Source organism: Sciurus carolinensis, chromosome 8 (assembly GCF_902686445.1).
Source record: "Sciurus carolinensis chromosome 8, mSciCar1.2, whole genome shotgun sequence".
In the NCBI taxonomy this organism is placed as follows: domain Eukaryota; kingdom Metazoa; phylum Chordata; class Mammalia; order Rodentia; family Sciuridae; genus Sciurus; species Sciurus carolinensis.
Window position 1 is genome coordinate 16,163,519 of NC_062220.1, and position 25,256 is coordinate 16,188,774.

General features: G+C 41.6%; 1 protein-coding gene across 1 annotated transcript in view; it reads left to right on the forward strand.

The window, feature by feature from the left end:
- The window catches only part of Zc3hav1 (zinc finger CCCH-type containing, antiviral 1), a 54,821-nt gene that overhangs the window by 8,188 nt on the left and 21,377 nt on the right, over window positions 1–25,256 (forward strand). Inside the window, exons 2-7 of the mRNA XM_047560851.1 lie at window positions 7,979–8,114; window positions 11,352–11,604; window positions 15,221–15,970; window positions 16,688–16,789; window positions 19,989–20,112; window positions 22,299–22,479. Coding sequence (XP_047416807.1) covers window positions 7,979–8,114; window positions 11,352–11,604; window positions 15,221–15,970; window positions 16,688–16,789; window positions 19,989–20,112; window positions 22,299–22,479 — 1,546 coding nt within the window. The remainder of the gene's footprint in view (window positions 1–7,978; window positions 8,115–11,351; window positions 11,605–15,220; window positions 15,971–16,687; window positions 16,790–19,988; window positions 20,113–22,298; window positions 22,480–25,256) is intronic.

The following is a 25,256-nucleotide window of genomic DNA, read 5'->3' on the forward strand; positions in this document are numbered from 1 at the left end:
TTTCTTTTCTATTTTAATTTGATCATATTTGACTTTCAATGCCTATAGTGTTCTGTAGAAATTAAACTAAGAAACTCAATGACGTTATAAGGGGTTCTGTGAACCATAATGAAATCTTCAGTAATGAAAAATAAGTACCTGGTAACAAAATACTTGCTACTTTTTACATAATATAGCAATGGCAAAAAATAACATTTAAAGTAAATGCTTTTTTTGGTCATCCATAAAATGGGTCTGATTTTCTTACTCTTCCTGACCAAATGGTCTTCTAAACAGTAATCTGTGATCTTTACCTGCAGGCTGCTTTGAAATAGCCAAGGCCCCAAATGAGTGTGGAAAAGGAATCAAAGATCTTAGGAAGACTTAGGAGTTGAGGCCCAGTGAGAAATCAGAAATCACTTTAACCAAGTTGGAGCAAAGAAGCTGACTCAGGATGGGGGAGGAGAGTAGAGGTCCATTTCATGATCTTTTAACTGTTTTCCATACAAAAAAAGAACTTTCAGACCAACTTGTGACATTAGATTAAAAGAGATCATTTAAGCCGGGTGAAGTGGCACACACCTGTAATCCCAGCGGCTTGGGAGGCCGAGGCAGGAGGATGGAGAGTTCAAAGCCAGCCTCAGCAAATTAGCAAGGCCCTAAGTAACTTAGCGAGACCCTGTCTCTAAATAAAATATAAAAAAAGGTCTGGGGATGTGACTCAGTGGTTGAGTGCACCTGTGTTCAACCCCCGTACCAAAAAAAGAAAAAAAAATTTAAATCAACTGCATCAAGGTATGATTTACAGCCAATAAAATGGCTCATTTCAAGTGAACAGTGTGAAGAACCTTGACAAATGGACCCACACCATGTTGCAAGACTGCAACAAAAGGTATGGAATGTTTTCATCAGCCCCAAAGGTTTTGTTGTGCCTCTTCTCAGTTAACCAGTTAATCCTCCTACTCCTCCAGTACTTTCAGTCCAGCCCATAATTTCCTTCTTAGATTAATAAAATAAATACAATGAGTTGTAGCATTCCCCCTCTCCCTGATGGATTGTTTTGAATAATGTCCAGGTGTACAAGTACTCAATTTTCAAACTGTGCTTCTCGAACTTCCATGTGCCTCTGAGCTTACTAAACTGCAGACTCCTGAGACCCACAGGGGAAATTCTGGTTCCAAAGGGGTGAGCCCAGGCATGGGAACCTACATTTTAACTACCACCCTGAAGGATTCTTTTGCAGGGGTCCAAACCCCATTTTCAGAAACAAATGCTACCCAGAGATGTGCTCTCTGACTGATGGCAAATGCAGTGTTGTGTGAATTCTTTAGGGCGGGGTGAACAGCAGATTAAAAAGTATTGCTTTCTCAAATGTTAAGGCAACCTACCTGTTACTTTATGTGACCTTTGGCATTCCAGTTACCTGGCAACAAGTGTTCATTGAGCACATGCTTTGTGTCACAAAGGTAGACTCTTCTAGAGCGCCTTCCCCTTCCTCTTTAAAATGGAATCCTCAGATACCCTTAGATAGTTATTAATTTTGCTGTTTGTTTTATTATGAATCTTAGCTTTCAAAGGAATTTATATCTGGGTGGGGAGAAGAGACATGTGACGGCAGAGGAGGCTTGTGTGACCTACTTTCCCTAATCATCCAGATTTTTGGCAACACGGCCACAGCTCCTGCCCTTTACTGTCTTCCCTCTCTGTGCATTTTCTCAGTCCTGATGTGGACTCAGGGCGATGCACCCAGAACTTCAGGCGTGGTAGGCAAGTGATCTATCACCGAGCAAATCTTGAAAATGTCCCTGGGTGATCCTACCAGGCAACAATGTTTGCAAACCACTAGAGAAATGTCCAGACTGGGGAGTTGTCCACAGCGACAGAGAGATGATGTTTGGTGGCACCAGTGCTTGTCTGTCCCACTCTTGGTACAACTGTAGAACATGCACAGAGTCACCCCCATCCTTAGCCTGGGTCGCCTCCTGTGGCCTGTGCAGTCTCTGGCCTGCTTGGTGCAGTCCTCTCGCCAGGCAGAGAACTGAAGCTTGAACTGTGCCACATTGCAGCGGTGGCAGGGGCTCCCTTCTCTGTGCCAAGCATGTGCCCGTAACGCAATGGTGGTTAAGGCCAGCGAGTTCTCCCCGATCCGCCTCTTCACTCCCCCGCATGCACGTAACTGTGACCCTGCTCACATGTTCTCTCTTGGTCCACGTTTCTCCCTGTCTTACTAGGGGTTCCGGCAGCAAGCCGTCCCTACAGTTTCATAAGACAGCAATCTACTCGTGAACATGAGAAGTATAAACACAAAGAGAATAGAAGTCTTGTGGCCTTAAAATGGTACTTTATTAGGTTGGTTGTTATTTATTTATTTACTTAGGTACCAGGGATTGTACCCAGCTTAACCACTGAGCCACATCCCCAGCCCATTTTAGATTTTCTTTTGAGACAGGGTCTCACTAGATTGTTTAAGGCCTTGCTAAGTTGCGGAGGCTGGCTTTGAACTCCAGTCCTCCTGCCTCAGCCTCCCGAGTTGCTGGGATTACAGGCGTGTGCCACCATACCTGGTAGGGTTGTGTTTTGATTGCTGATGTTTTATTCTTTAGACCAATGTTCTGTAGATTTATATCTTTCACACATCCTGGTTCCTTCTCTACCTGGCTTATATTATGGTGAACTAATTCCTGTTTTCTACACAAATCGGCTGTTTTCATCAACCAGGTGAGGTATGGGGGTAGAGAGGGTTGAGGAGGAGAAAAGAAGGGCATTTTAATATAAGTTACTATCCAGATTCTCTTAGTTTATTATCTTTCTTTTCGGTCTGCTTTTGAGCTGGCCCTGTGTTTACTTGACCTGCAAAGCCCAAGGGCTCAGAGGTGAACATCCAGTTCAGGAGCCTAACCCAGAATCGAATGTGACAAGCCCAACCAGTGATTCTTAGCCCTGACTGCACATTAGAATCATCTGGGTTCCTGCTCCACTCCAATTAAGCCAATGTCTGAGGGTGCGGCCAGGCCCAGGTATTTTTAAACACTCCCCAGTTGATTACACATGTTGCTGGGATAAGAAGCCCTGTGGAGCCTGGCTGTTTGGATGGCACCCTCCAAAGAGGGGGGAACACTTTTTGCCTGATTTAAAATAACATTTTTTTTTTTTTCCTGTGCTTGGAAGGGAAAAGCGAAAGGGTCGTTTGTTTTTAGGTTTTTGGCCTGGGATTCTCCTCTTTAATCATTTTTATTTTTACAGACTGCGTTTTGATTCCTTGTACACAAATGGGGCACAACTTTCATTCCTCTGGTTCTACACGATATAGATTCACACCATTCGGGTCCTCATACATCTACATAGGGTGACAGTGTTTGTCTCAGTCCAATATCTTTCCTTCCTCCGCCCCCTCTGGCCTGGGATTCTTGAAAGACAATTCTGCCTCTTTCAAGGTCATTTCTAATCCTTTTTTTTTTTAAAGTTACCATTTCCTATCCCAACTCAGGCAGTTTGTTTGAAGCTTATCATCTCCAAGTGCAGACAGTATCTGCTTTGTCCTGGGCACCTCTGGGAAGTGGGGAGTTCCTGCAGCCTAACCAGCCTTCTGTAGGGCCCACTGTTCCCTTGGGGGAGGCAGCCTTGAACCCGTGGTACTCAAGTGTGTCCCTAGAACCGGCACCTCCACATCATCTGGGAACCTGCTAGACATGTCAATTCACAGTGCCCGCAGACCGACTGATTCAGAACCCCTGGGGCTGCTTTTGTTCTAACAAACCCTGTACTTGATGCCAATGAATGCAAAAAGCTTTGAGTATCACCTGATAGGTCTCGGAGGAGACCCAAGAATTTGCACTTGTACAGCTTCGATTTGGTGCAGAGGATGCTGTGCTCGGGACCACTCGGTGCCAAGTGTTAGTCCTCAAGGGGCCATGGTAGAGCCAGGCGTGTACCCCAGGCGTGGTGGTACACGCCTCTAATCCCAGTGCCTCAGGAGGCTGAGGCAGGAGGATTGCTAGTTCAAAGCCAGCCTCAGCAACTTCGCAAGACCCTGTCTCAAAATAAAACACAAAAAGGTGGGAATGTGGTTTAATGGTCAAGCCCCCCTGGGTTCAATCCCTGGTACCAAAAAAAAAAAGGCAGTAATGAGGAGTAGTGCCTTCAATAATCCAGAATGGTAATTTTTTTTCTTTTTGATTTAGAAAAGTCTTAGATTTTTTTTTTTTTTATTTATTTTTTAGAGCTGGGTTCAATGACCAGCTTTTCCCCTTATCTGAATCACCCTTAATTTCTCATCTTTCAGGCTTCAGTTTCCAAAAGTAGGATTATTTTGACGACTAAATTAAGTAACAAATGTAAAGTTCCTGTCACTCAGCAAACGTCTAATAAATGTTAGATGCTGTGCTTGCCCTCAAGTAGAATGTAGCACAAATTGCCCCTCCTTGGTAGCTGATCAATACACTGCAATTAGGGCTAAGATAAAGTCCCTAAAAAGCAGTCGGGGGAACTCTGGGGAATGTGGGGAAATGGCAGGGTCACCAGGGTGGGACCACCAAGGATAGGTGTGACTCCTCCAGACATCAATGTCCTGGGTGGGCTTGGAAAGGCCTGCACTCTCGGGGTTCTAGGCAGATCCCCATTAGGCTGCCTGACTGCTTTTAGTGTTTTAGAGGAAGTGCTGAGTTCAGGGACCTTGGAAGTGACATGTCCTTGGTGAGGACAGGCACAACCAATCCTGCATCTCCCTGTGACCTGCAGAGGTGTCATCAGCTGGGCTCCATGTTCGGGATGTCTGGACTGGAGTTCCTTATTCCTTCGACCAACAGTTATCAATGTCTCAGGGCCAGAGGGCAGAGTCTGTCGGTCTGTCCGTGGGAGTATTTTAGTGAGATCACTTTCAGATCAATATCAACAGGAACATTAATAGCAATGGCCTGGGAACCTTGGAGTGAGATGCCTCACGAGATCATGTTTGGGGGAGACATGAGGGGCCAGAGCTGGAGGCTGCAGGACACCTGTGGGCTGGGAGTGGGTGAGTGATAAAGCAGTGTCAGCCCAGCTGCAAAGGGTTCTGGGAAGTGGAGGTGGGTGGGGAGCAGTTATCTGAAACCACATAGCAGAATCCAGAAGTTAGCAGAGAGCCGAGGTCAACCTTATCAAGCCTTATCAAGCAGCACCAGAAACAAGCCAAGTTATTTGGTGGAAGGAGAAGGCCTGCCTGAGAAAACGGCTGGGTGGAGTCTGTTGCTAGAGACAGACCAGCTGCCCTTGACCTGTTCATGAATCATGGGGTGGCTGTCTAGGGTGGCAGAGCTCAGCAGGTGGCTTACAGGGTTGTTGATTCCGTGACTTTTTTTCTTATGAAATTCTACTGCTAGATCTGAAGGCAATTCCAGAGGGTTTCAGAAATGTTTCACACGCAGGCAACATTTGGATAAGTGACTTTTAGCAATTAATGCTTAGAGAATAACTTTTGCCTAGATGTTTCCATTTTTGAAAAATCACCAGTTTCAGGGATTTACCATTTTGCATTTCTCTTTATCAGTGACAAAAAACTAAAAATAATAGGGGGAACAGATAATAGTTAATATTTGGGAAAAAGGAGACAATTATTAAAAGAAAAATTTTAATTAAAAGCAGGGAAAACAGAACAAGGCTTGAAGAAGTGGAGAGGTATTTTCTGTTCCTGAATCAGAAAATTTGACGTAGTTAAGATGACATGTTAAATATGCAGTGGGATTTATGGGGTTAACAGAAATAAAATCTCTGTTGTGCTGTTTCATGGAAATTGACAAGACTTAGAAAATTTTTAAGGAGAAACTAACAGTTAAGCACACTAAAGTGTTTTTTGAAAAGGAGTAAGCCAATGATATTATAAATTACTCTGATAATATATAAGATATAGCATAAAAGACCTTTAAATTATATGGTATTATGGTATTGGATTCAAAGCAGAACAGCAGAATGATAAAACACACACAGTAGGGATTCCAGTAGTTCTAAACTTGATAAAAGGTTAACAAGATAACAAGGAAGAAATCATATTCAATAGATGTTATTGAGAAAAATTGATGCAAAACACATATATCCCCCTTTGACAGCCTTTGTCATAATAAACTTCAGATGTTTTAAAGAATTAACGTTGAACTGGTGGTGGCTTGTGCCTATAATCCCAGTAGCTCCGGAAGCTGAGGCAGGAGGATCACAAGCTCAAAGCTAGCCTCAACAACTTAGCAAGGCCCTAAGTAACTCAGTGAGACCTTGTCTCTAAGTAAAATATACTTATATAAAAGGGTTCAATCCCTGGTTTAAAAAAAAAGAAAGAAAGAGAGAAAAATGATACACTTATCCAGCTGTGGTGTATGAATTAATTTCACAAGTGTTAAACAGTCTAAATTATGAGTGGTGAATCAGGAGGAACTGTTCGTTTCAATATTTAGCAACGGCTGGGGAGATAGCTCAGTTGGTAAAGTGCTTGCCTTACAAGCACAGGGCCCTGGATTCGATCCCCAGCACCGCAAAAAAAAAAAAAAAAAAAAAAAAAAAGAATTTAGCAATAACAACCTTAATCACTTCTGATGAAAAAATGTGCAAAACTTTGAATAAACAAGATGGGTAAATTTAATGTTAAAAAAGCATAAGGAACAATTACAAATCCGCAGGTCAGTACCTTTCCTCCATGATGTAGACGGTTCAAGGATATAAACAAATAGTAATGAGAAGAAATACAAGCTTCACACCTACGTTTGGGAATATTTCAGCCTTGCTCATAATAAAAGTGGGTATTAGTAAGAGGACAAGTTTATTTTATACCTACTGCAGTAGTGAAACTGACAAAAGTCTGTGTTCATGACACTCCCAGGTTGCTGGCATGTTTTACAGAGACCAATGGATCAAAGTGAAACATAAGCTGCCAAGAAAATTAGTGCATCATTTGAGGCAATATTCCCAGTGGAACAGCTATCAAGGAAATAATGTAAAAGAAGTCTATTTTACACAGATAGTTGCAGTTCCGCTATTTAAATAGTGGAAGTCTGACCATTACCCATCTGTCAATTTGATAATGGTTGTGCAAACTAGAAAATACTAATATGCCATCATATCAATAACTATTAAAACCATAAACCTGAGGACTTCAATGATATATGTAGGATATGTAAACTAAGAAGTGGAATGAGTTTGTTTTGTGGACATGGATAACTGTCAGATTATGCTTGTCTCACTCAGACTTCAGTGTGATTATATTAGGTGCTCATGGCTTTTGTATTCAAAAGCTGGATTATAGATCAATTCTATCACCTCAGAAAGTTGCATTGGACTCTGTTTTCTTAAATCACTAGCATCCTAAAGTAAAGGAGATTTTCCTTCTTTTTCTGTGGAGTAGTTTGAATATAAAGAACTTCCTCTATTCCTTTGTAGTTACAAGGTATACAATGATGTATAAGTCAGAGCAGATTAAGCAACAAACAATTTCACATAATCAAAATGTTAATAAAGCCAGATGCGGTGGCACATGCCTATAATCCCAGCAACTCAGCAGGCTGAGCGTGTTCAAAGCCAACTTCAACAACTTGGTGAGGCCCTGTCTCTAAATAAAATATAAAAAAGGATTGGGAATGTGGCTCAGTGGTGAAGCACCCTTGAGTTTAATTCCCATTGCCAAAAAACAAAAAAGTTAAGTAAATGGAATTCTTTTATCTTCTTAACTTTATTGTCATCTGTTTCTCAATGGGAAGTCATTTCTAATCGATTTATTTTAGTTTCTTTACCAGTTAGTATTGCAGTAACTAAGTCAGCATGTGTGTACATGTGTGTAATTTGTGAATAAAACATACCCTCCCTGCCAATCTAGCTGCTTCATACATTTATCTTTTTAAATCGTCTTCTTCAAGCAGGACCAACCTGTGTTCGTTACCAAGGGATATGGGCATCGATCTCAGCTGAGTGCGAGTGTGATGATTTCTTTTTCTTAACTTCTGTGAAATGTGGAAACACTGACGATTGTCATGTTTTCTTCTAGGAACTTATGCAAATATTCTCACGAGGTTCTCTCAGAAAAGAATTTCCAAGTCCTGAAAAACCACGAGCTCTCGGGACTCAACCAAGAGGAATTAGCAGTACTCCTCCTCCAAAGCGACCCATTTTTTATGCCCGAGGTAAGTGACAGTTCCTCAGTTTGAATGGCAGGGAGAGCATTATTGGCAGTGTTGTATCATGGACTTGTTGGTAGGGACAGAGAGACGCTCATGGTTGACATCAGGGCTCTACAGGTGGCAGCAGGGCTGCTGCTGAGTGACCTAAGAGATTCCAGCAATTTCCTTCATATTCAAAGTCTTTATAAGCATTTGGCTCTGGGCTGCCTCCCCTGCAGGACTGCTAGGGAAGCCTGTGTGAGTGAGGATGAGCTGGAGACCCAGTAGTCAGGGGACCAGTGGATGCTTTCCATCAGGGTGGTCTCTGCAGTGAAGTTGGGAACATGATCTGGAAGAAGAAGGTACAGGGTAAGCTGTTATAACAGACTCCCCTGCAGTGCAGTGACTTGAATAAAATATACTTTTATTTATCTGTCACTTGATAGTCTAGATTAGGAGTCTGCAATCTGCAGCCCACAGGCCAACTCTGGCCAGCCACCTGTTTTTATAAATAAAGGAATCTCAGAACATGACCATACCTATTCATTTACATATTGTCTGTGACTGCTTTCATTCTGAGAGGGCAATCTGAGTAGTTGCAACAGAGACTGAATGGCCTCAAAGCCTAATATATTAAAATCTGGTCCTTTACAGAAAAGTTTGCCAGCTCTTGCCTGCATATGGGTGGTCAGGCAACTGGATTCCACAATGTCATCCAGAGACTCAGGCCAGTAGGTCAACTCTGTTATCTTCAAAATGTGTCTTCCTCCTCTAGGTACATGGCTGTTCTCATTGGTCACCATATCTAGCCAGTGGGAAGGTAGAGAGTAGTATGTGGAAGGCAGACAGTTTCCTTTATAAAAGATGTGACCTGGACAATGGAAACAGCACATCTGCTCATATCTCAAGGGTCAGAGCTTATCACATGCATGGTCATGCTTAGCTGGAAGGGAGTTTTTGGCTGAGTGATCACTTGTCTACCTAACACTTGGAGGCCTCCAATTCTAGAAGAAAGATGGGGACCATGGTGGATAATCAAGTCTCATCCCTGTGGCCATAAATATTTGAAGATCACAAGAGCTGTTGGGGTGTGGTATCTGACCTGAGAAAAATCCTTAAGTGAAAAATTAGCTTTACTTTGAAAGAGAGGCACAGAAACATGGAAGGCCCAGATGGGGTGGGTGGAAGGGATGGAGGTTGGAATTCAGTGGAATGAACTTTCCCAGGTGACAAGAGACTTCCTGAGGATTAAACACTTTTTGACTGTGAGCTCAGTATATTTCCCTGAGGACTTTAGAAACTAAGACATGAGATGATTTTTTTTTTTCTTTCTTTCCTTTTTTTTTTTTTTTTTCAGTACCAGAGATTGAACCCAGAGGTCCAGAGGTGCTTAATCACTGAACCACATCCCTGGCTGTTTAAATTTTTTATTTTGATACAGGATCTAGCTAAGTTACTTAGGGCCTCCCTGATTTGCTGAAGCTGGCTTTGAACTTGTGATCCTCCTGCCTCAGCCTCCTGAGTCGCTGGGATTATAGGCGTGCACCACCATGCCCAGCTGCAATTTGGATTTTATCAGAAGGGGTGATACATGAAAGAGGGGCTAAGTTAAGTGCAAGAGGGAGTGTAGAGGATCAGCTGTGGCTGGGGAGAAGTGGACAGGGACCTAGAAAACATTGGAGTGTTCTCAGCCCTTAGGTATCCCTTGCAGCCCTCACTCTGCCTTTAATTCCCCGTGGGACCTTGGACAAGGCATTGAACGCTTCTGGGCATCTCTGTTTTTATTTCTACTTTTTTACTTTTATTCAGTTAAGATTTAGAACTGCCTGCAAGTGTCAGACACTGTGCCTTCCATGAAGGCAGAAGTGCACAAGACACACCTGCCCTAAAATATGTAAAATAGCCCCACTTTTCCACTTAGCCTTGACTTAGGAGAACATGAAAACATCAGGCAAATCTGACTTCCTGGTATGTAAAGTTGTAAAACTATAATGTGTTTATTAAAGGAAGGAATGACTTCATTTGTTCTGGCCTATTTAAGGCCAGAGTCTTCTTGCTTCAATATCAGCATGATAACGGGAATGTTAACCAAAGCATCATTTATGAAGTTGCTAGTTGTTCTTTTTTGATAGAGCCTCCAGGACAGTGCTTCTCAAACTCGAGCATGTGTCAGGACCACCTGGAGGATTTGTTAAAACACAGATATGGGGGCTCTATCTCTGGTGGTTCTGACTGAGGCTTTGCATTTCTAACAGGTGTCTATGTGCTGCTGATGGTGCTTGGTCCAAGGACCACACTTTGAGAACCGGTGATCTAGAGGCTAGAATCTGGAGAGTAGACTCTAGCCAATTGTATCTATTTGAATCTTTGAATCTGGTGTTAGAAGCTATGTGGCTAAATTACTGTTCCTGGAGTCTGGATCCATCTAGACAAATGATGGGGAACCATGTTCATCTAGTTTGTGCAGAGCCCATTGAAGCATCTATAAGTGTTTTTATTTTTAAAATGTCTGAAACTCAGGATTTTTACTCATCATATTGGTTTTCTTATTATTGGTTCAAGCATTTGCATCACACTTTATTCTGTACAACCCAGTCACGTTACTTCACCTGCTTAACAGTGCAACTTAGGTAGATGGGGCACATATTTTCCTCCCATTACAGTAAAGGAAACAAACTAGTCAGTGGGTCCCCTGAGGTCCTCCAGCTGCTTTTAGGGCCTCCCACTTTACATTGGTATCTTTTAGTCCTGCCTCATATGACCAGGCCTCCGTGATAGTATTCCACTTCTCAGTAGGAACTACATCTCTGTAGCACAAGATATGTAGATATGTCCATTTAGATAAAAACTCAGGGATTTTCTTCTTTAGCTTATCATTTTAGACACTTCACATTCTTCATATCAGAGACCAAATTCTGAATTACAGTTATTGGTAAAACACACATCGATTTGATTGCAAAATAAGTTGATATCCCAAACTTAGAAATTTGTCTTTGGGCTCTTTTCTAACACAGGGCTCAGCTACTCTATTGTAATTGGCAGTCTGACAAGGATTATCAGATTCATCACTGTCTTATCATTAGATTCCAGACCATTTCTGCCCAAATAAGCCATCAATTGAATGTACCTCATCAGAGATTGTGGGCATGTATTTTCCTCCTTTTGCTTTAGAAATTTTTGTGGGTTTGAACTTTCCTTAATGAATGTGTGGCAGGTACACAGAGATGTTTTATCTCTGGCTCTGGTGTTTTCCTTCTGCAGATATGCAAAAGTTATAAAGGAGAGGGTCGAAAACAGATCTGTAGCCAGCAGCCACCATGCGAGAGACTCCACATCTGTGAACACTTCACCCGGGGAAATTGTAGTTACCTCAACTGCCTGAGATCCCATAACCTGATGGACAGAAAGGTGCTGGCGATCATGAAGGAGCATGGGCTGAGCCTGGATGTGGTCCAGAACATCCAGGACATCTGCAACAGCAAGCACGCCCGGAGGAACCTTTCTGGGCCGAGAGGTATGTGCTCTTGCCTTTTAAACTGTGTGCACCTTCCAACAGAAGTTGCAAAGAAAGCAAGTCTACCTGTGAGTGCTCTACCTTACCACGTAAACCTGTCTTCATTTTCTCTTTCAAATCTTGTCCATGTGTATACACTCTTTTATTATAACTATAATCATAATACATATGTGATTTTGCAGTTTAATATTAATGCTTAGCATTATTTCCCCAGGTCAAAAAATATTTATTGGACTGGGGTTGTGGCTCAGTGGTAGAGCAGTTGCCTAGCATGTGTGAGGCACTGGGTTCAATTCTTAGCACCGCATATAAATAAATGAATAAAGTAAAGGTCTATCAACATCTAAAAAAATGTTTAAAAAAATTTTATCGTTTTTCTAAAAGCTAATTGATAGGTTTTTTTTTTTTTTTTTAAAGGGAAAGAAACAAACTTTTCTTTTGAGAGTCACCAGTTGTTAACATTTTGTCTATTTGTATTATCTCTTCCTTTCTCTACATGTGTACATACAGATACTCATGCACATACACATTTTTGTGGTTAAAGCATTTGATGTCAACCTTATCTCAGCGTGAGACTTTTCTCTTACATAACCATGATATAATTAGTTACAGAAAATTTAGCATCAATGTGAAACTATATAAAATTTAATTTACCATTCTCAGTACTGTTTCTTTAAAAAGTTGTTTTATTGTGGATCAATATTCATGGCATAAAATTTGCCATTTCATGGTGGGGAGTGTAAGCGCAGTGGTAGAGCGCTTGCCAAGTAGGTGCAAGGCCCTGAGTATGATCCTCAGCATCACAAAATAAGTAAGTAAATAAATAGTTTATCATTTTAACCATCTTTTAAGTGTATGGTTGGTGATATTAAGTACTCTCACACCATATATTTCCAGAACTTTTCATCTTGCAAAACTGAAACTCTGTCTTCAAAACTCCCCATTCCCTCTCCCAAGCATTCTGCTTTCTGTCTATAAATTAGACAACTCTAGGTACCTCATATAGGTAGAAGCAGGTCATATTTACCCTTTTATTATCTTGGGGGTGCAGTATTGGGGATTGAACTCAGGGGCACTCAACCACTGAGTCACATCCCCAACCCTACTTTGTATTTTAGTTAGAGACAGGGATTCACTGAGTTGCTTAGTACCTCACTTTTGCTGAGGCTGGCTTTGAACTTGTGATCCTCCTGCTTCAGCCTCCTGAACTGCTGGGATCCTTGCCCTTTTATGACAGGCTATTTTGCTTACCTTAAGGTCTTCTAGGTTATCTATGTCATAGCATTGGTCAAAATTCCTTTTTTTTCTTCTTCCCCAGTGATGTTTGGGATTGAACCCAGGGCCTTGTACATGCTAGGCAAGCACTATATCAACTGAGCTATATCCCCAGCCTCCTCCTTTTTCTTTTTTTTTTAAAGACTGAGTAATGTCTTAGAATGGCTTAGAATTTTTATTATTATTATTTTTAATATATATATATATATTTAGATGTTGGTAGACCTTTATTTTATTCATTTATTTATATGTGGTACTGAGACTCAAACCCAATGCCTCACACATGCTATATTGTCTGAATAGACCCCATTTTGTTTATCTAATCATTTGTTCATGGACATCTGAGTCTTTTCTAGTTTTGCCTTTTGTGAATAATGCTACCGTGAATGTGGGTGTATAAATATCTCTTTGAGACCCTGTTTTCATTTCTTTTGGGACTATAACCAGAAGTAGACTTGCTAGATCTTCTGGTAATCCTGAATTTAATTTTTTGAGGTGGGGCCGCATGGTAAAACGGCAGCTGCGTCAGTTTTTATTTCTGCTGGCAATGCACAGGGTTCAGATTTTCTGCACATCCTCTCTAGCATTTGTCATTTTCTGATTTTTTGACGATGGCCATCTTCGTGGGTGTGGAGAAACCATTTCTTAGGCATTTTCACATTTTATGTAATGGGTTTGATCTCAACATTTTTTGTCTATGAATTGACTGTAGAAGAGGTAAATTTCATGAAGCACATAGAACACATGAGTCCAAGATGCTGTAAAAAGTAACGAACAATTACACTTCCTTATATCTGGGAATGGTTTATCATTTACAAAAGGAACTTTCACCCAAAGTACCTCATTGTTCCTCATCGCAAAATCATGAAGAAAGGTAGATATATTGCTTATAATAATATAAGGGTTAAAGAAATTGAGGCTTAGAATTTTTTATTATTATTATTTTTTAATATATATACTTTTAGATGTTGGTAGACCTTTATTTTATTCATTTATTTATATGTAGTACTGAGACTTGAACCCAATGCCTCACACATGCTAGGCAAGCGCTCTACCACTGAGCCACAATCTCAGCTCCAAGACTCAGAATTTTTAAGCAACTTCTTAAATAATATTTATTCATAAGGTAGTAAGTCAGATATGATAAAAATTCATTGAACAACTTTTATTTCTGGCAGACTTACATCGTTTTTAAAAGTACATTGTTTTTAAAAGGATGAAAGGTAACGTGATGTATAATGAAAAGGCATGTGTCAGGCCTCACCTGCGAGTAGCAGAGCTCACGTGCTCTGAATCCATACCTAATGCTTTTCTCTCACACCCCAGTGCTGTCTGAACAGAGGGTGGCTTTTCGTCACATGTGCACAAGCGCACATGCAGACACATGCACACCACACGCACACTCATGCACACTCACAATACACATGCTCGCTCCCTCCAGGATATGACTCATCACAGTTCTAGAGAAAGGCCACTGCTTTGTCAGTTTTGACTTTGTTTATTTGTACTGGGATAGAATCCAGAGGTGCTTTACCACTGAACTACATCCCCTGTCCTTTTTATTTTTTATTTTTAATATCTCAGGGCTGGGGAGATAGCTCAGTTGGTAGAATGCTTGCCTTGCAAGCACAAGGCCCTGGATTCAATACCCAACACTGCAAAAAAAAAAAAAAAAAAGAAAAAGAAAAAAAAAAAAGATTTCACTAAATTTCCCTTGATGGCCTTGAATTTGTGACCCCCACCCCCTGCTTCAACCTCCTGAATCACTGGGATTACAGGGGTACACCACCATGCCTGGCTCAATTTTGACTTTTGCTATTAAGCTTAGGCATTGGGAGCGGGGTGCCTAATGAAGGAATCTGGAAAACTTCCTAGCTTAGATGAAATCATACCTTGAGAATGTAGTTTCATTTTGTTTGAGTATTATGAATCCTTAGATGATCAGGTACGTCCATATTACAGTGTGGGCAAAATCTAGATGATTTGGAAACTTCTCTCTGATTTGCCCCTTTTGGTCTTTGCATTCACCGTAGCAGTGATGGCTGACTCAGAAGTAGCAGACAGCGCCACCTAGGGGTGTGGGGAGGAAGGTCTACCTCTGAGTCCCAGGAGAGAAGCAGGTACCCCCATCCCCAGCTTAGCCATAGTTGCTGTTTCCTGCTCTGCTCACAGCACATCAGGATTCACCCTTCCTCAATGTTTTTATGCACCAGATTAGGACAAGCAGTTTGATAGAAGTTGAATAACAAGGCTGGAAAAGTAGAGAGGAGGAATAGTGGTAGGACCTTAACCGCTCAATAATTTTTATTATTTTGTTTCATTTTTCTTTTCCTCTTTCCAGCTCCTACCCCGCACCGTAGACCTGTGGTGCCTAGAGGTAGAAGCAAGAGTAGGGAAAGATTCCTGCAGGACAGCCAAGAGTTTTTTCCATCTGCCTCAGCTGCTGCTCAGAAGTCCCGCACATCCAGCCCAGATGTTGTGGGCCAAGGGCCTCCCCGGGAGGATGGGCTGGTGGATGACCTCACCCACAAGTTCACACATCTGGGGGGTCAGGATCGCACCCAGTCTTCCTCCATCTTGTCTAAGATAGCTGGTCTTGGAGGACCAGATCAGGTGGGATCAAGCCAGAAGTTTTCAGAGAATGGCAGCCCAGATGGCATCTTTTATAGGAATCATTCTGATTCAACGCCGGCCTCCAGCCAGAAGGGCTCCCCAACCTGGCTGAACGACCAAGGCACTGGGAGAGACAGTGTGTTTTATCCAAGTCCGGCTGCTGTGGTCTCGCCTCTTGGTTTTGGAAAAATACCTGAAGCCGTAACCACCAGAAAGGGCACGGCCATCCTCTCCCCAGACCTTGTGAATGTCAAGGGCAAGAATGGGACTCAGGACACTCAGCGTGTCCCTCTTTTTAATAATAACGCTGATGGAGCGGCCATGGATATTACTTCTGCAAGATTTTTAAATTACGGAACCACCACCAGCAACCAGAGAGAAACGGCTGTAGCTAGGAATCACCAGGACAACGGCACTTCTCCCCAGGATGTGCAGATTGCCAGGATGAGAAAGGACCCAGGAGCAGCTTTTCGTAATGGTAAATGTAGAGGGGACCTGTGTTGGGGTAGTAAGTCTGTGTATAGCACTCAAAATGGCTCTAGTCAAAACGTGGATGAAACTATAATGGACAAAACTGGTGTTGCTGGTTTTGGCTTAAAAATAGCAACCATTGGGGGAAATATTCTAGACGTCAAAGTCTGAGAAGCCAGGTCCGCATGAGGTGGCATTCTGCCTCAGTCACCTCCACCTTCCTTGAGCAACAGAGCTGCAGCCTGGGGGACCCAAGGTCATGACTCTGCCAGGACTCTGTTAGCCCGCTCAGCCTAAGTCACTCCACAGAGTCACTCAGACCCATATCTTGAATTTGCAGCAGAGCGGCCCTGGCTGGTAGTTTTTCCTTTAACAGGCTAGTGTTGGAGGTTTTGGTGAAGAGGAGGTACTGGTGAGAAGCCTAATGTATGAAGATAGGCCAGGACCCAATGATAGAACCACATGGAATAGGCTGCTACATTTATTGAGAATTAAAATTGTTTGACTATAGTTTCAGAAATAATCATAGCTCTTGTGTGGCCCTAGTGCCTGTGTTCCATTTTATGAGGTGACTGAGCTCTTGGGAGTCACACATGAATCCCAGGAATTTTCTTGACATGGCTCCCATTGTAGGAATTATTTCCCAATGTGAGACCTGGTATCTTTGGTTTTCATTTAAAGATGAAGATCAGCATGCATGTGTCCTCTCTCTTTTGTTTTATAGATTCCATATCTGATGTCATAAGCACCACATCTTCTAGGATGGATGATCATGGTTCAAAGGAAATTTGTCTAGATTATCTGTATAAGGGTTGTCAACTTAATAGTGAGTAACATAAGAACTTTCTACAAGTGTCTACCTTTTGGTCCTTGTTATTCACGCTCTTGTGAACATATGTATGCCAGTATTTGTTCAAGACTGTTTTTACTTCTTGGGGGTAAATGCCCAGACCTGGAATTTCTGGATTGTGTGGTAATTCTGTATTTAATTTTTGGAGAAAACATTTTCCATAGTGGCTATACCATTTTTCATTCCCACCAGCAAAGTACAAGGGTTCGAATGTTTTCTACATCCTCAAGCAATCCGTTCTGGGTTTATCTGTTGCGTTAGTTTTTCATTGCTGCGACAAATACCTGAGAAAGTTAGTTTAGAAAAAGATTTATTTTGGCCCTCGATTTCCGAGGTTTCAGTCCATGGTTGACTGGCTCCATTGCTTCTGAGCCTGTGGAGAGGCAGAACATTATAGCATAAGGGTGTGGCAGAGCAAAATGGCTCACCTCATGGCAGCCAGAGCAGAAAGAGAGCAAGGAAGGGACAAGATACACCCTTGCAGGGTGTGTCCCCAATGCCCTGCTTCCTCCAGTGAGGCCCTGGCATCTAGTTTTACCACTTGCCATGAAAGTCACCAAATTCTGGTAGAGCATTTTTTTTTTATTATTTTATTTTATTGTAAACAAATGGGATACATGTTGTTTCTATTTGTACCTGGAGTAACAGCATACCATTTGCGTAATCATACATTTACATAGGGTAATGATGTTATTTTTTCCTTCATTCTGTTATTTTTTCCTTCCCCCCCACCCCTCCCACCCCTCTTTTCCCTCTATACAGTCCCTCCTTCCTCCATTCTTGCCCCCATCCCACCCCCCATTATGTGTCATCATCCGCTTATCAGCGAGATCATTCGTCCTTTGCTTTTTTGAGATTGGCTTATCTTACTTAGCATGATATTCTCCAATTTCATCCATTTGCCTGCAAATGCCATAATTTTATTATTCTTTATGGCTGAGTAATGTTCCATTTTGTGTGTGTGTGTGTGTGTGTGTGTGTGTGTGTGTGTGTGTGTGTATCACAGTTTCTTTATCCATTCATCAATTGAAGGACATCTAGGTTGGTTCCACAGTCTGGCTGTTGTGAATTGAGCAGCTATGAACACTGATGTGGCTGTATCTCTGTAATATGCTGATTTTAAGTCCTTTGGGTATAGGCCGAGGAATGGGATAGCTGGGTCAAATGGTGGTTCCATTCCAAGTTTTCTAAGGAATCTCCACCCCGGAAAGCCACCAAGTTCTGAATTCCTCAGTGGGTGAATCCACTGATGAGGCCAGAGCCCTCATGATCCAGGCACTTCCCAAATACCCGACTTCTGAATGTGGTTGCGTTAGGACCGGGCCTTAGGCACACAAGACTTTGGGAGAACTTCCATATCCAAAACCGTAACACCTGTGGTGCCATTTTGTTTTAAAATAGTCACACATCTTTTGAACACTTCAAAAATGATTTAAACATAACATAATGAAAATGTTAATTTGTTTTTGCATCACTGGGGATCAAACCCAGGGCCTTGTGCATGCTGGGCAAGTACTCTACCACTGAGCTAAACCCCACCCCAGCCCAACCCTTTTTATTTTTTATTTTGAGACAGAGTCTTTCCATGTTGCCCAGTCTGGCCTACAACTTTCCGTCCACTGCCTTAGCCTCCCAAGTCACTGGGATTATAGGTGTGAGCCACTATACCTAGCACATAATGAAAAATTTGAAAAACAGGACTTTTTTCTGTATTCCTGTATTATGGCCTATAACATTGATCTATTAGTCAGCAAGCATTCATTTAATGACCATTTTTTCATGCCCATGCCAGTTATGCAAAGGGGATGTGAGATAAGCAACAATGCAACATTTGTAATTAAGGTGGGGCATTAAAACGTGCACACCTGAGAGAACTGCATAAAATCAGTAAATGCATAATGGCGAGGTGAGGGACTTGCTAAGAGAATACGAATCAGATCAGAAGGGAGAGATAGGTTGGGGGATTCTTTCTGCAAGAAATGAATTTTAGGCCAGGACTTCAAGGAAATAATAAATGGTTGCCTATGCTGGAGGGCATTTTGTCTTCATATGTGCATGTGGGGAGCAGGAGGGTTCATGAGTTTGTGGGGAGTGGGGAATTTTTGTTAAGTTTTCATGGGGGATAAAGGGACCTGAACAGTGGACATGGGGCAGTACCAGCAGGGACCAGCATGAGCAAAGGTACAGACAGGAACCACCTGGGAGGGAGGAAAGGCAGGCCCTGATGGGGAAAGTCGGCATTGGACTTGGTTGAACTGGCTAGAGTTCCCCAACAACCTATAGACCTCTTTTTTTTTTTTTTTTTTTTTTCTGATTAGTTGTACATGACAGTAGAAAACATTTTGACACATCATACATAACTGGAGTATAACTTCTCATTCTTCTGGCTGTACATGATATAGGATCACACTGGTCTTAAAATCATACATGCACATAGGGTAGTAATGTCTGATGCATTCAACTGTCCTTCCTACTCCCATACCCTGCCCTTCACTCCCTTCTGCCTAATCCAATGTACCTCTATTCTTCCCTAGTCTCACCCTTATTGTGAATTAGCTTTCGCATACCAGAGAAGATATTTGACCTTTGTTTTTTTGGGACTGACTTATTTCACTGAGTGTGATGTTCTCCAGCTCCATTCATTGACTGATAAATGCCATAATTTCATTTTTCTTTAAAGCTGAGTAGTAGTTCACTATGTATATATACCACATTTTCTTTATCCATTCATCTGTTGAAGGGTACCTAGCGTGGTTCCATAGTTTAATTATTGTGAGTTGAGCTGCTGTAAACATTGATGTGGCTGCATCACTGTAGTATGCTGATTTTCAGTCCTTTGGGTGTAAACTGAGGAGTGGGATAGCTGTGTCAAATGTTGGTTCCATTCCAAGTTTTCTGGGGAATCTCCATACTCTTTTCCAGAGTGGCTGTACCAATTTGCAGTCCCACCAGCAATGTATGAGTGCACCTTTTCCCCCACATCCTCACCAACATTTATTGTTGCTTGTATTCTTGATAATTGCCATTCTGACTAGAGTGAAATGGAATCTTTAGAGTGGTTTTTTATTTGTATTTCTCTAAATGCTAGAGATGTATTTTCTGTGAAGTGTCTGTTCAGTTCCTTAGCTCATTTATTGATGGGCTTATTTGTTTTTTCTCCTCTCTGTCTTTGTAGGCCTCTGTAACAAAATCCACTCCCTCTGGCCCTACCAGTGGCAGATACTCGTTTCAGACACCTGGATGGACTTTCCGTATTCGGAGAAGGTTGAGGAGGCCTATTGTGACCCCAAAACCCACATGTAAGTTGGGTACCCTGGCTTATGTGATCCACATCAAAGGAAATCCTACTGTTAGGTGCCTGGCTAGGGAGTCTGGAAATATTCACTAACTCAAGTGAAGTAAACAGTGATGTGATTATTTGTTTAACTGATATTTGTCAGTGTGTCCTGCAGAAAAACACAGTGTGGAGGTCAGTTCTTAGTCTTACCAACTCGATGCAGAACTATTAAAAGAACCAAATTAATTTCAACAAATGAGCTTTTGGCTTCATTTCATAATTTAAAAATATGATTTGAGTAGCCTCATGTATTTCTAGTGCAGAAGTTTGTTGTGTGCTTTAGCATTTTCTAACTTCTTTGTGTTTGCGTTTTTTCTCTGTCTTGGAGGTAACTTTACATTTCTGCTCTCTCAGGGCTGCAGTGGGTAACACCCACATGACCATATTTACCTGTGATGTTCAGGGACATAAGATGCAGCCTAGTTTACAATAAATTTCTTTGGGCAAGGGTGGTGGCCAGGAAGTGCCTTCTTTTTTCATCTGCAGAATTGACTGAATTTTTGGTGGAGATTCTGTGTTGTTGAATATGGCCACCAGAGGGCAGCATAAGCTATTCTTGTTTCTAGAAACTACATATTTACCCCCTAGGTAAATCTAGAACAATTCCTCAACCTTGAAACTATTGACATTTGAGGCCAGATAATTATTTGTTGTGGGGGACTGTTTAGCAGTATTCTTGGTGTGTGTCTGTCTGTCTCTCTCTCTCTCTCTCTCTCTCTCTCTCTTTGGTACCAGGGATCGAAACCAGGAGTACTTAACCACTGAGCCACATCCCCAACCAACAATTCAATTTTGAGACAGGGTCTCACTAAGTTGCTTAGGTCTTTACTAAGTTACTGAGGCTGGCTTTGAACTTGCAATATTCCTGCCTCAACCTTCCAAGCTGCTGGATTACAGAGGTGCACCACTGCGCCCAACTTGGTCTCTATTCTTGATCCCAAGAGGACCATCCTCCCTTCTCCCAGCCCTACCCCAGTTGTGATAACCAGATATTGTCAAATGTTCCCTGGGTTTAAAATTGGTCCTGGGTGAGATGCACTTACTGATCTAAGAGATCTTTCTTATAGCAGCAGTACTCAGACATTTTTATCTAGGACCCCTCAACACTCTTATGTATTGAGGATTCCAAAGAATGTCTGTTTCTATGAATTTACAGCTATCAATGTTTGTCATATTAAAAATTAGAACTGAGAAAAATTAAATTTTTATCAATCTACTCACACATGACAATAATAAACTCCTTAGCATAACTAACATTTCTATATAATTATATTCATATAATTACATTTGTTATGTCAGTTACTACATATAGATAACTGTAACCATGACTGTTTTCTAAAACCAAAAATTTATCAAGAAGAGCGACATTGTTTTATATATTTGCAAATCTCTGTAATGTTGGTCTTAATAGAAGATGTCTAGATTCTCTAATCTGCTGCTTTTTAAAAATCTATTGTGAAATTATAAATCACGTAGCCTCCAGAAAACTCCATTGTGCCCTTGTGCAAGCCTGAAACCAAAAAAGCAACATTAAATGTCTTGATTTAATTTTGAAAGTTACTTTGACCTTGTCAGCTCTTTCAGAAGGTCTCAGACTATACTTTGGTAACTATTTAAATAATAATTTTTCAACCTGGCTGACTACGAGCCATTTACTTTCCACTTTTTTGTTTTGTTTTGTTTTTTGTTTTAGGGATTGAATTGAGGGGCGCTTCACCACTGAACCACACCCCAACCCTTTTATTATTTTGAGACAGGATCTCACTGGGTTGCTTAGGGCTTTGCTGAATTACTGAGACTGGCTTTGAACTCGTGAACTCCTCCGACTCAGCCTCCCGAGCCACTGGGATTACGGGCATGTGCCACCACACCCAACCGAGGCACTTTCTACCCTTAAACATATCAGTTGTTTTGTGAGCAGTTTTACTTTGGGATATTTTTTGAGGGAAGAATCAATACGATTCATGATGTCATTAAATAAGTAGCATAGGCAAGTTTCTTTACGCTCTGTGTTTCAGTTCTTCTTCTGTGTGTAAGATCCTTTTCAGCTCTAAAATTTTAATTCTGTGCTCTCATTAGGGAAGAGACCAGAGCGCAGAAAACAGGTCAAGGAAGCATTTCCATCTCCTTTACAATTTTCTCTCTCAGCTTTTTTGTAGGAACTGATAAATTCAATTTCCGGAATATGACTTGTAACTTGAGTCCCATCCGACGCCTCTCCACTCCTTCATCCGCCTTAATCCCGAAGTCAGCCAACTCTGTCTTTGCCACCAAATGGATTTGGTATTGGAAGAATGAATCTGACAAATGGGTTCAGTATGGGGAAGAGGTGAGTACCATTCCCCCTTGTGGGAGGCTCTCACTTAAACTTGCCAATTTAGAGGGGAAAACACTATTAGTAAAATGTTTGAAGTCTACATGCCCACCCATGCGGAGTGGACATGGTGGAGAAAGTGATGTTCTTTACTTATACCTAGCCATATTTACTTTTATTTTTTTAGTTGTAGATGGACACAATACCTGTATTTTATTGATTTATTTTGATGTGGTGCTGAGGATCGAACCCAGAGCCTCACACATGCTAGGCAAGAGCTCTACCATTGAGCTGCAGCCCCAGCCATATTTACATTTTTTCTTTTCTTTTCTTTTTCTTTTTTTTTTTTGTAGTACTGGGGATCGAACTCAGGGCCTTGTACTTATGAGGCAAGCACTCTACCAGTTGAGCTATCTCCCCAGCCCCATATTTACATTTTTTAAGCAAGCATATATTCCTATTGCAATCAGAAACAAAAACACAAATTACTTTTTTTTTTTTTAATAAATCAGTACTGGGGATGGAGTCTAGGGTCTGGTGCATGCAAGTTCTGTCACTGAGCTACACCCTCTTTTTATTTAATTTTTATTTGGAGACAGGTGTATATATATATATATATATATATATATATATATATATATTTTTTTTTTTTTTTTTTTTTTTTTTTTTTTTGATACTGGTGATTGAACCCAGGGACTCTTAACCACTGAACCACATCCTTAGCCCACTTTTATATTTTATTTAGAGACAGGGTCTCTCTGAGTTGCTGAGGGCCTTGCTAAGTTGTTGAGGCTGGATTTGAGCTCACCATCCTCCTGCCTCAGCCTCCCGAGCTGCTGGGATCACAGATGTGTGCCACCGCACCCGGCTCTATTAGTCACTTTTAAGGAACCCCTGAAGACATGAGTCAGTCATATACCCCTCTTCCTCACTATCAGGGGTGGGGGTGGGTCTCGTGGTAGCTTTCTCTGTGTTAATACTAACTTGTACAGAGACTGCCTCTGTGAGCCGGCAGAGAGCAGGAGAGAGAAGCTGGAAGGCTGCTGGAGAGGGTGGGATGGTAATTGTACCAGAGGGTGTGTTCATTTGCTCAAGCACTGAAGCCACATCTGGTAGAGATGGATACTAGTATCCAGAGTTTATATCCAGATGGACTGGAAGGACCTGAACTAGAAGATTCTAGGCTGACCCACAGAGGGGACATCGAACAGGGGGTAGAAGTTTAGAAAAGCTGAACTTCTGTCTTACGTCTCTGTCCTTTGATGCATAGGATAAAAAAAGAGGCGTGCAGAGAAGAAAGGGAAGGGAGGTCTTAAATAGAAAATGAGATCAGAGTGATGAGAAAGAACAAAAACAAGAGATTTTTGAAGTAAGGAAAAGGAAACGTGGCCTCAGGTTCTACAAAGGTTTAAGTCAGTGGCCTCTGAATTTGATTCTGAGCTGCAAAGCTGCCAAAGCAAACAGAAACACCATCTGTTACAAAATCCCCTGCACCTCTATGGCAAAACACACCGGCCGCTCAGGAGAGGCACCCTGATTTCTGCTGGGGAGGGATCTCTACGGGTCTCATGGAGGGGACAGCAAGGTGTGCCTCGGGAGGTGGGGAGTTCTACAGTCAACCGTCCTGCCGTCAGTTCAGTAGCACGGTGCTGTCCAGACTGCTTTTCATCAGCAGATGTTTTATCAAATTATCTTCTGAAGAACCTAAATGAGCCAACTGAAGTCAAGCCCAGCTGCTCCCTTGAAACAGGATAGGGCCCCAGAGCTGGGTCCCCTCTGCTCTCCTCTCCCATGGGGGCCCAGGTAGCGTCTCTCGGAACACGTTCTGCTGAATGGTGTGGAGAGGCTCCTGTGATGTTGAACTCTGCACAGATTCTTAAAATACAGTTCTGTAGAAGTGCCCGAGGGAATAAAAGTTAGAAACCTGAACTAAGTGGCCTCGGTCAAAATAAAAGTAAATTATAGATCTTAATAGTTCTTGTGTCAGGTCCTTGCAATTTACTGAGACAAAGGAGAAAAGTGAGAAAACCTTTTTTTTTTTTCCCTGATGACAGGGTCCCAGAGACTTATTGGTGGGGTATAATTGGTATCTAAATTTAAATTTACACAAGTTTTGTAGATTGTGTTCCCTAATAAGACATTAAGAAGCTTCTTGAGCTCGTTAATACAAAATTCTTTAGGACCCTCATTAAATGCAGTTTGTAGACTATAACTTTATGTCTGTGTATGTATGCAATGTTGAATTCATTTAATCTGCAACACATGTTCTGTATTCATTGAAGGTGTGAATAAATTCTTATGGTTTCTTATTCATTAGACCCATCGTTATGTGACATTATATGACACTAAGTTGACTCTTCTGTTGTTGAAAGAAAGAAAGAAAGAAAGAAAGAAAGAAAGAGAGAGAGAGAAGAAAGAAAATCAGTCCCTGGGTTTAGAGTTTTCCTTGCTGGCTCTTCAATTAAAATAGAAGTGGTGGTTCTAGATTTGAACTCCAAACAATGAGCAGCCCCATTTCTCTCATGACTCAGTTGTGGTTCAAATTTTGATCTAGTGCATAGTTGGAGAAGAAAGTTCACTGGATAGTCTTTAGATGTGCCCTGCAGGTTTTCATTTTATTTATTTGTTTGTTTGTTTGTTTATTTATTTATTGGTACAGGGGATTGAACTCAGGGGCAGTCAACCACTGAGCCACATCCCAGCCCTATTTTGTATTTTATTTAGAGACAGGGTCTCCCTGAGTTGCTTAGCGCCTCCCTGTTGCTGAGGCTGGCTTTGAACTCATGATCCTT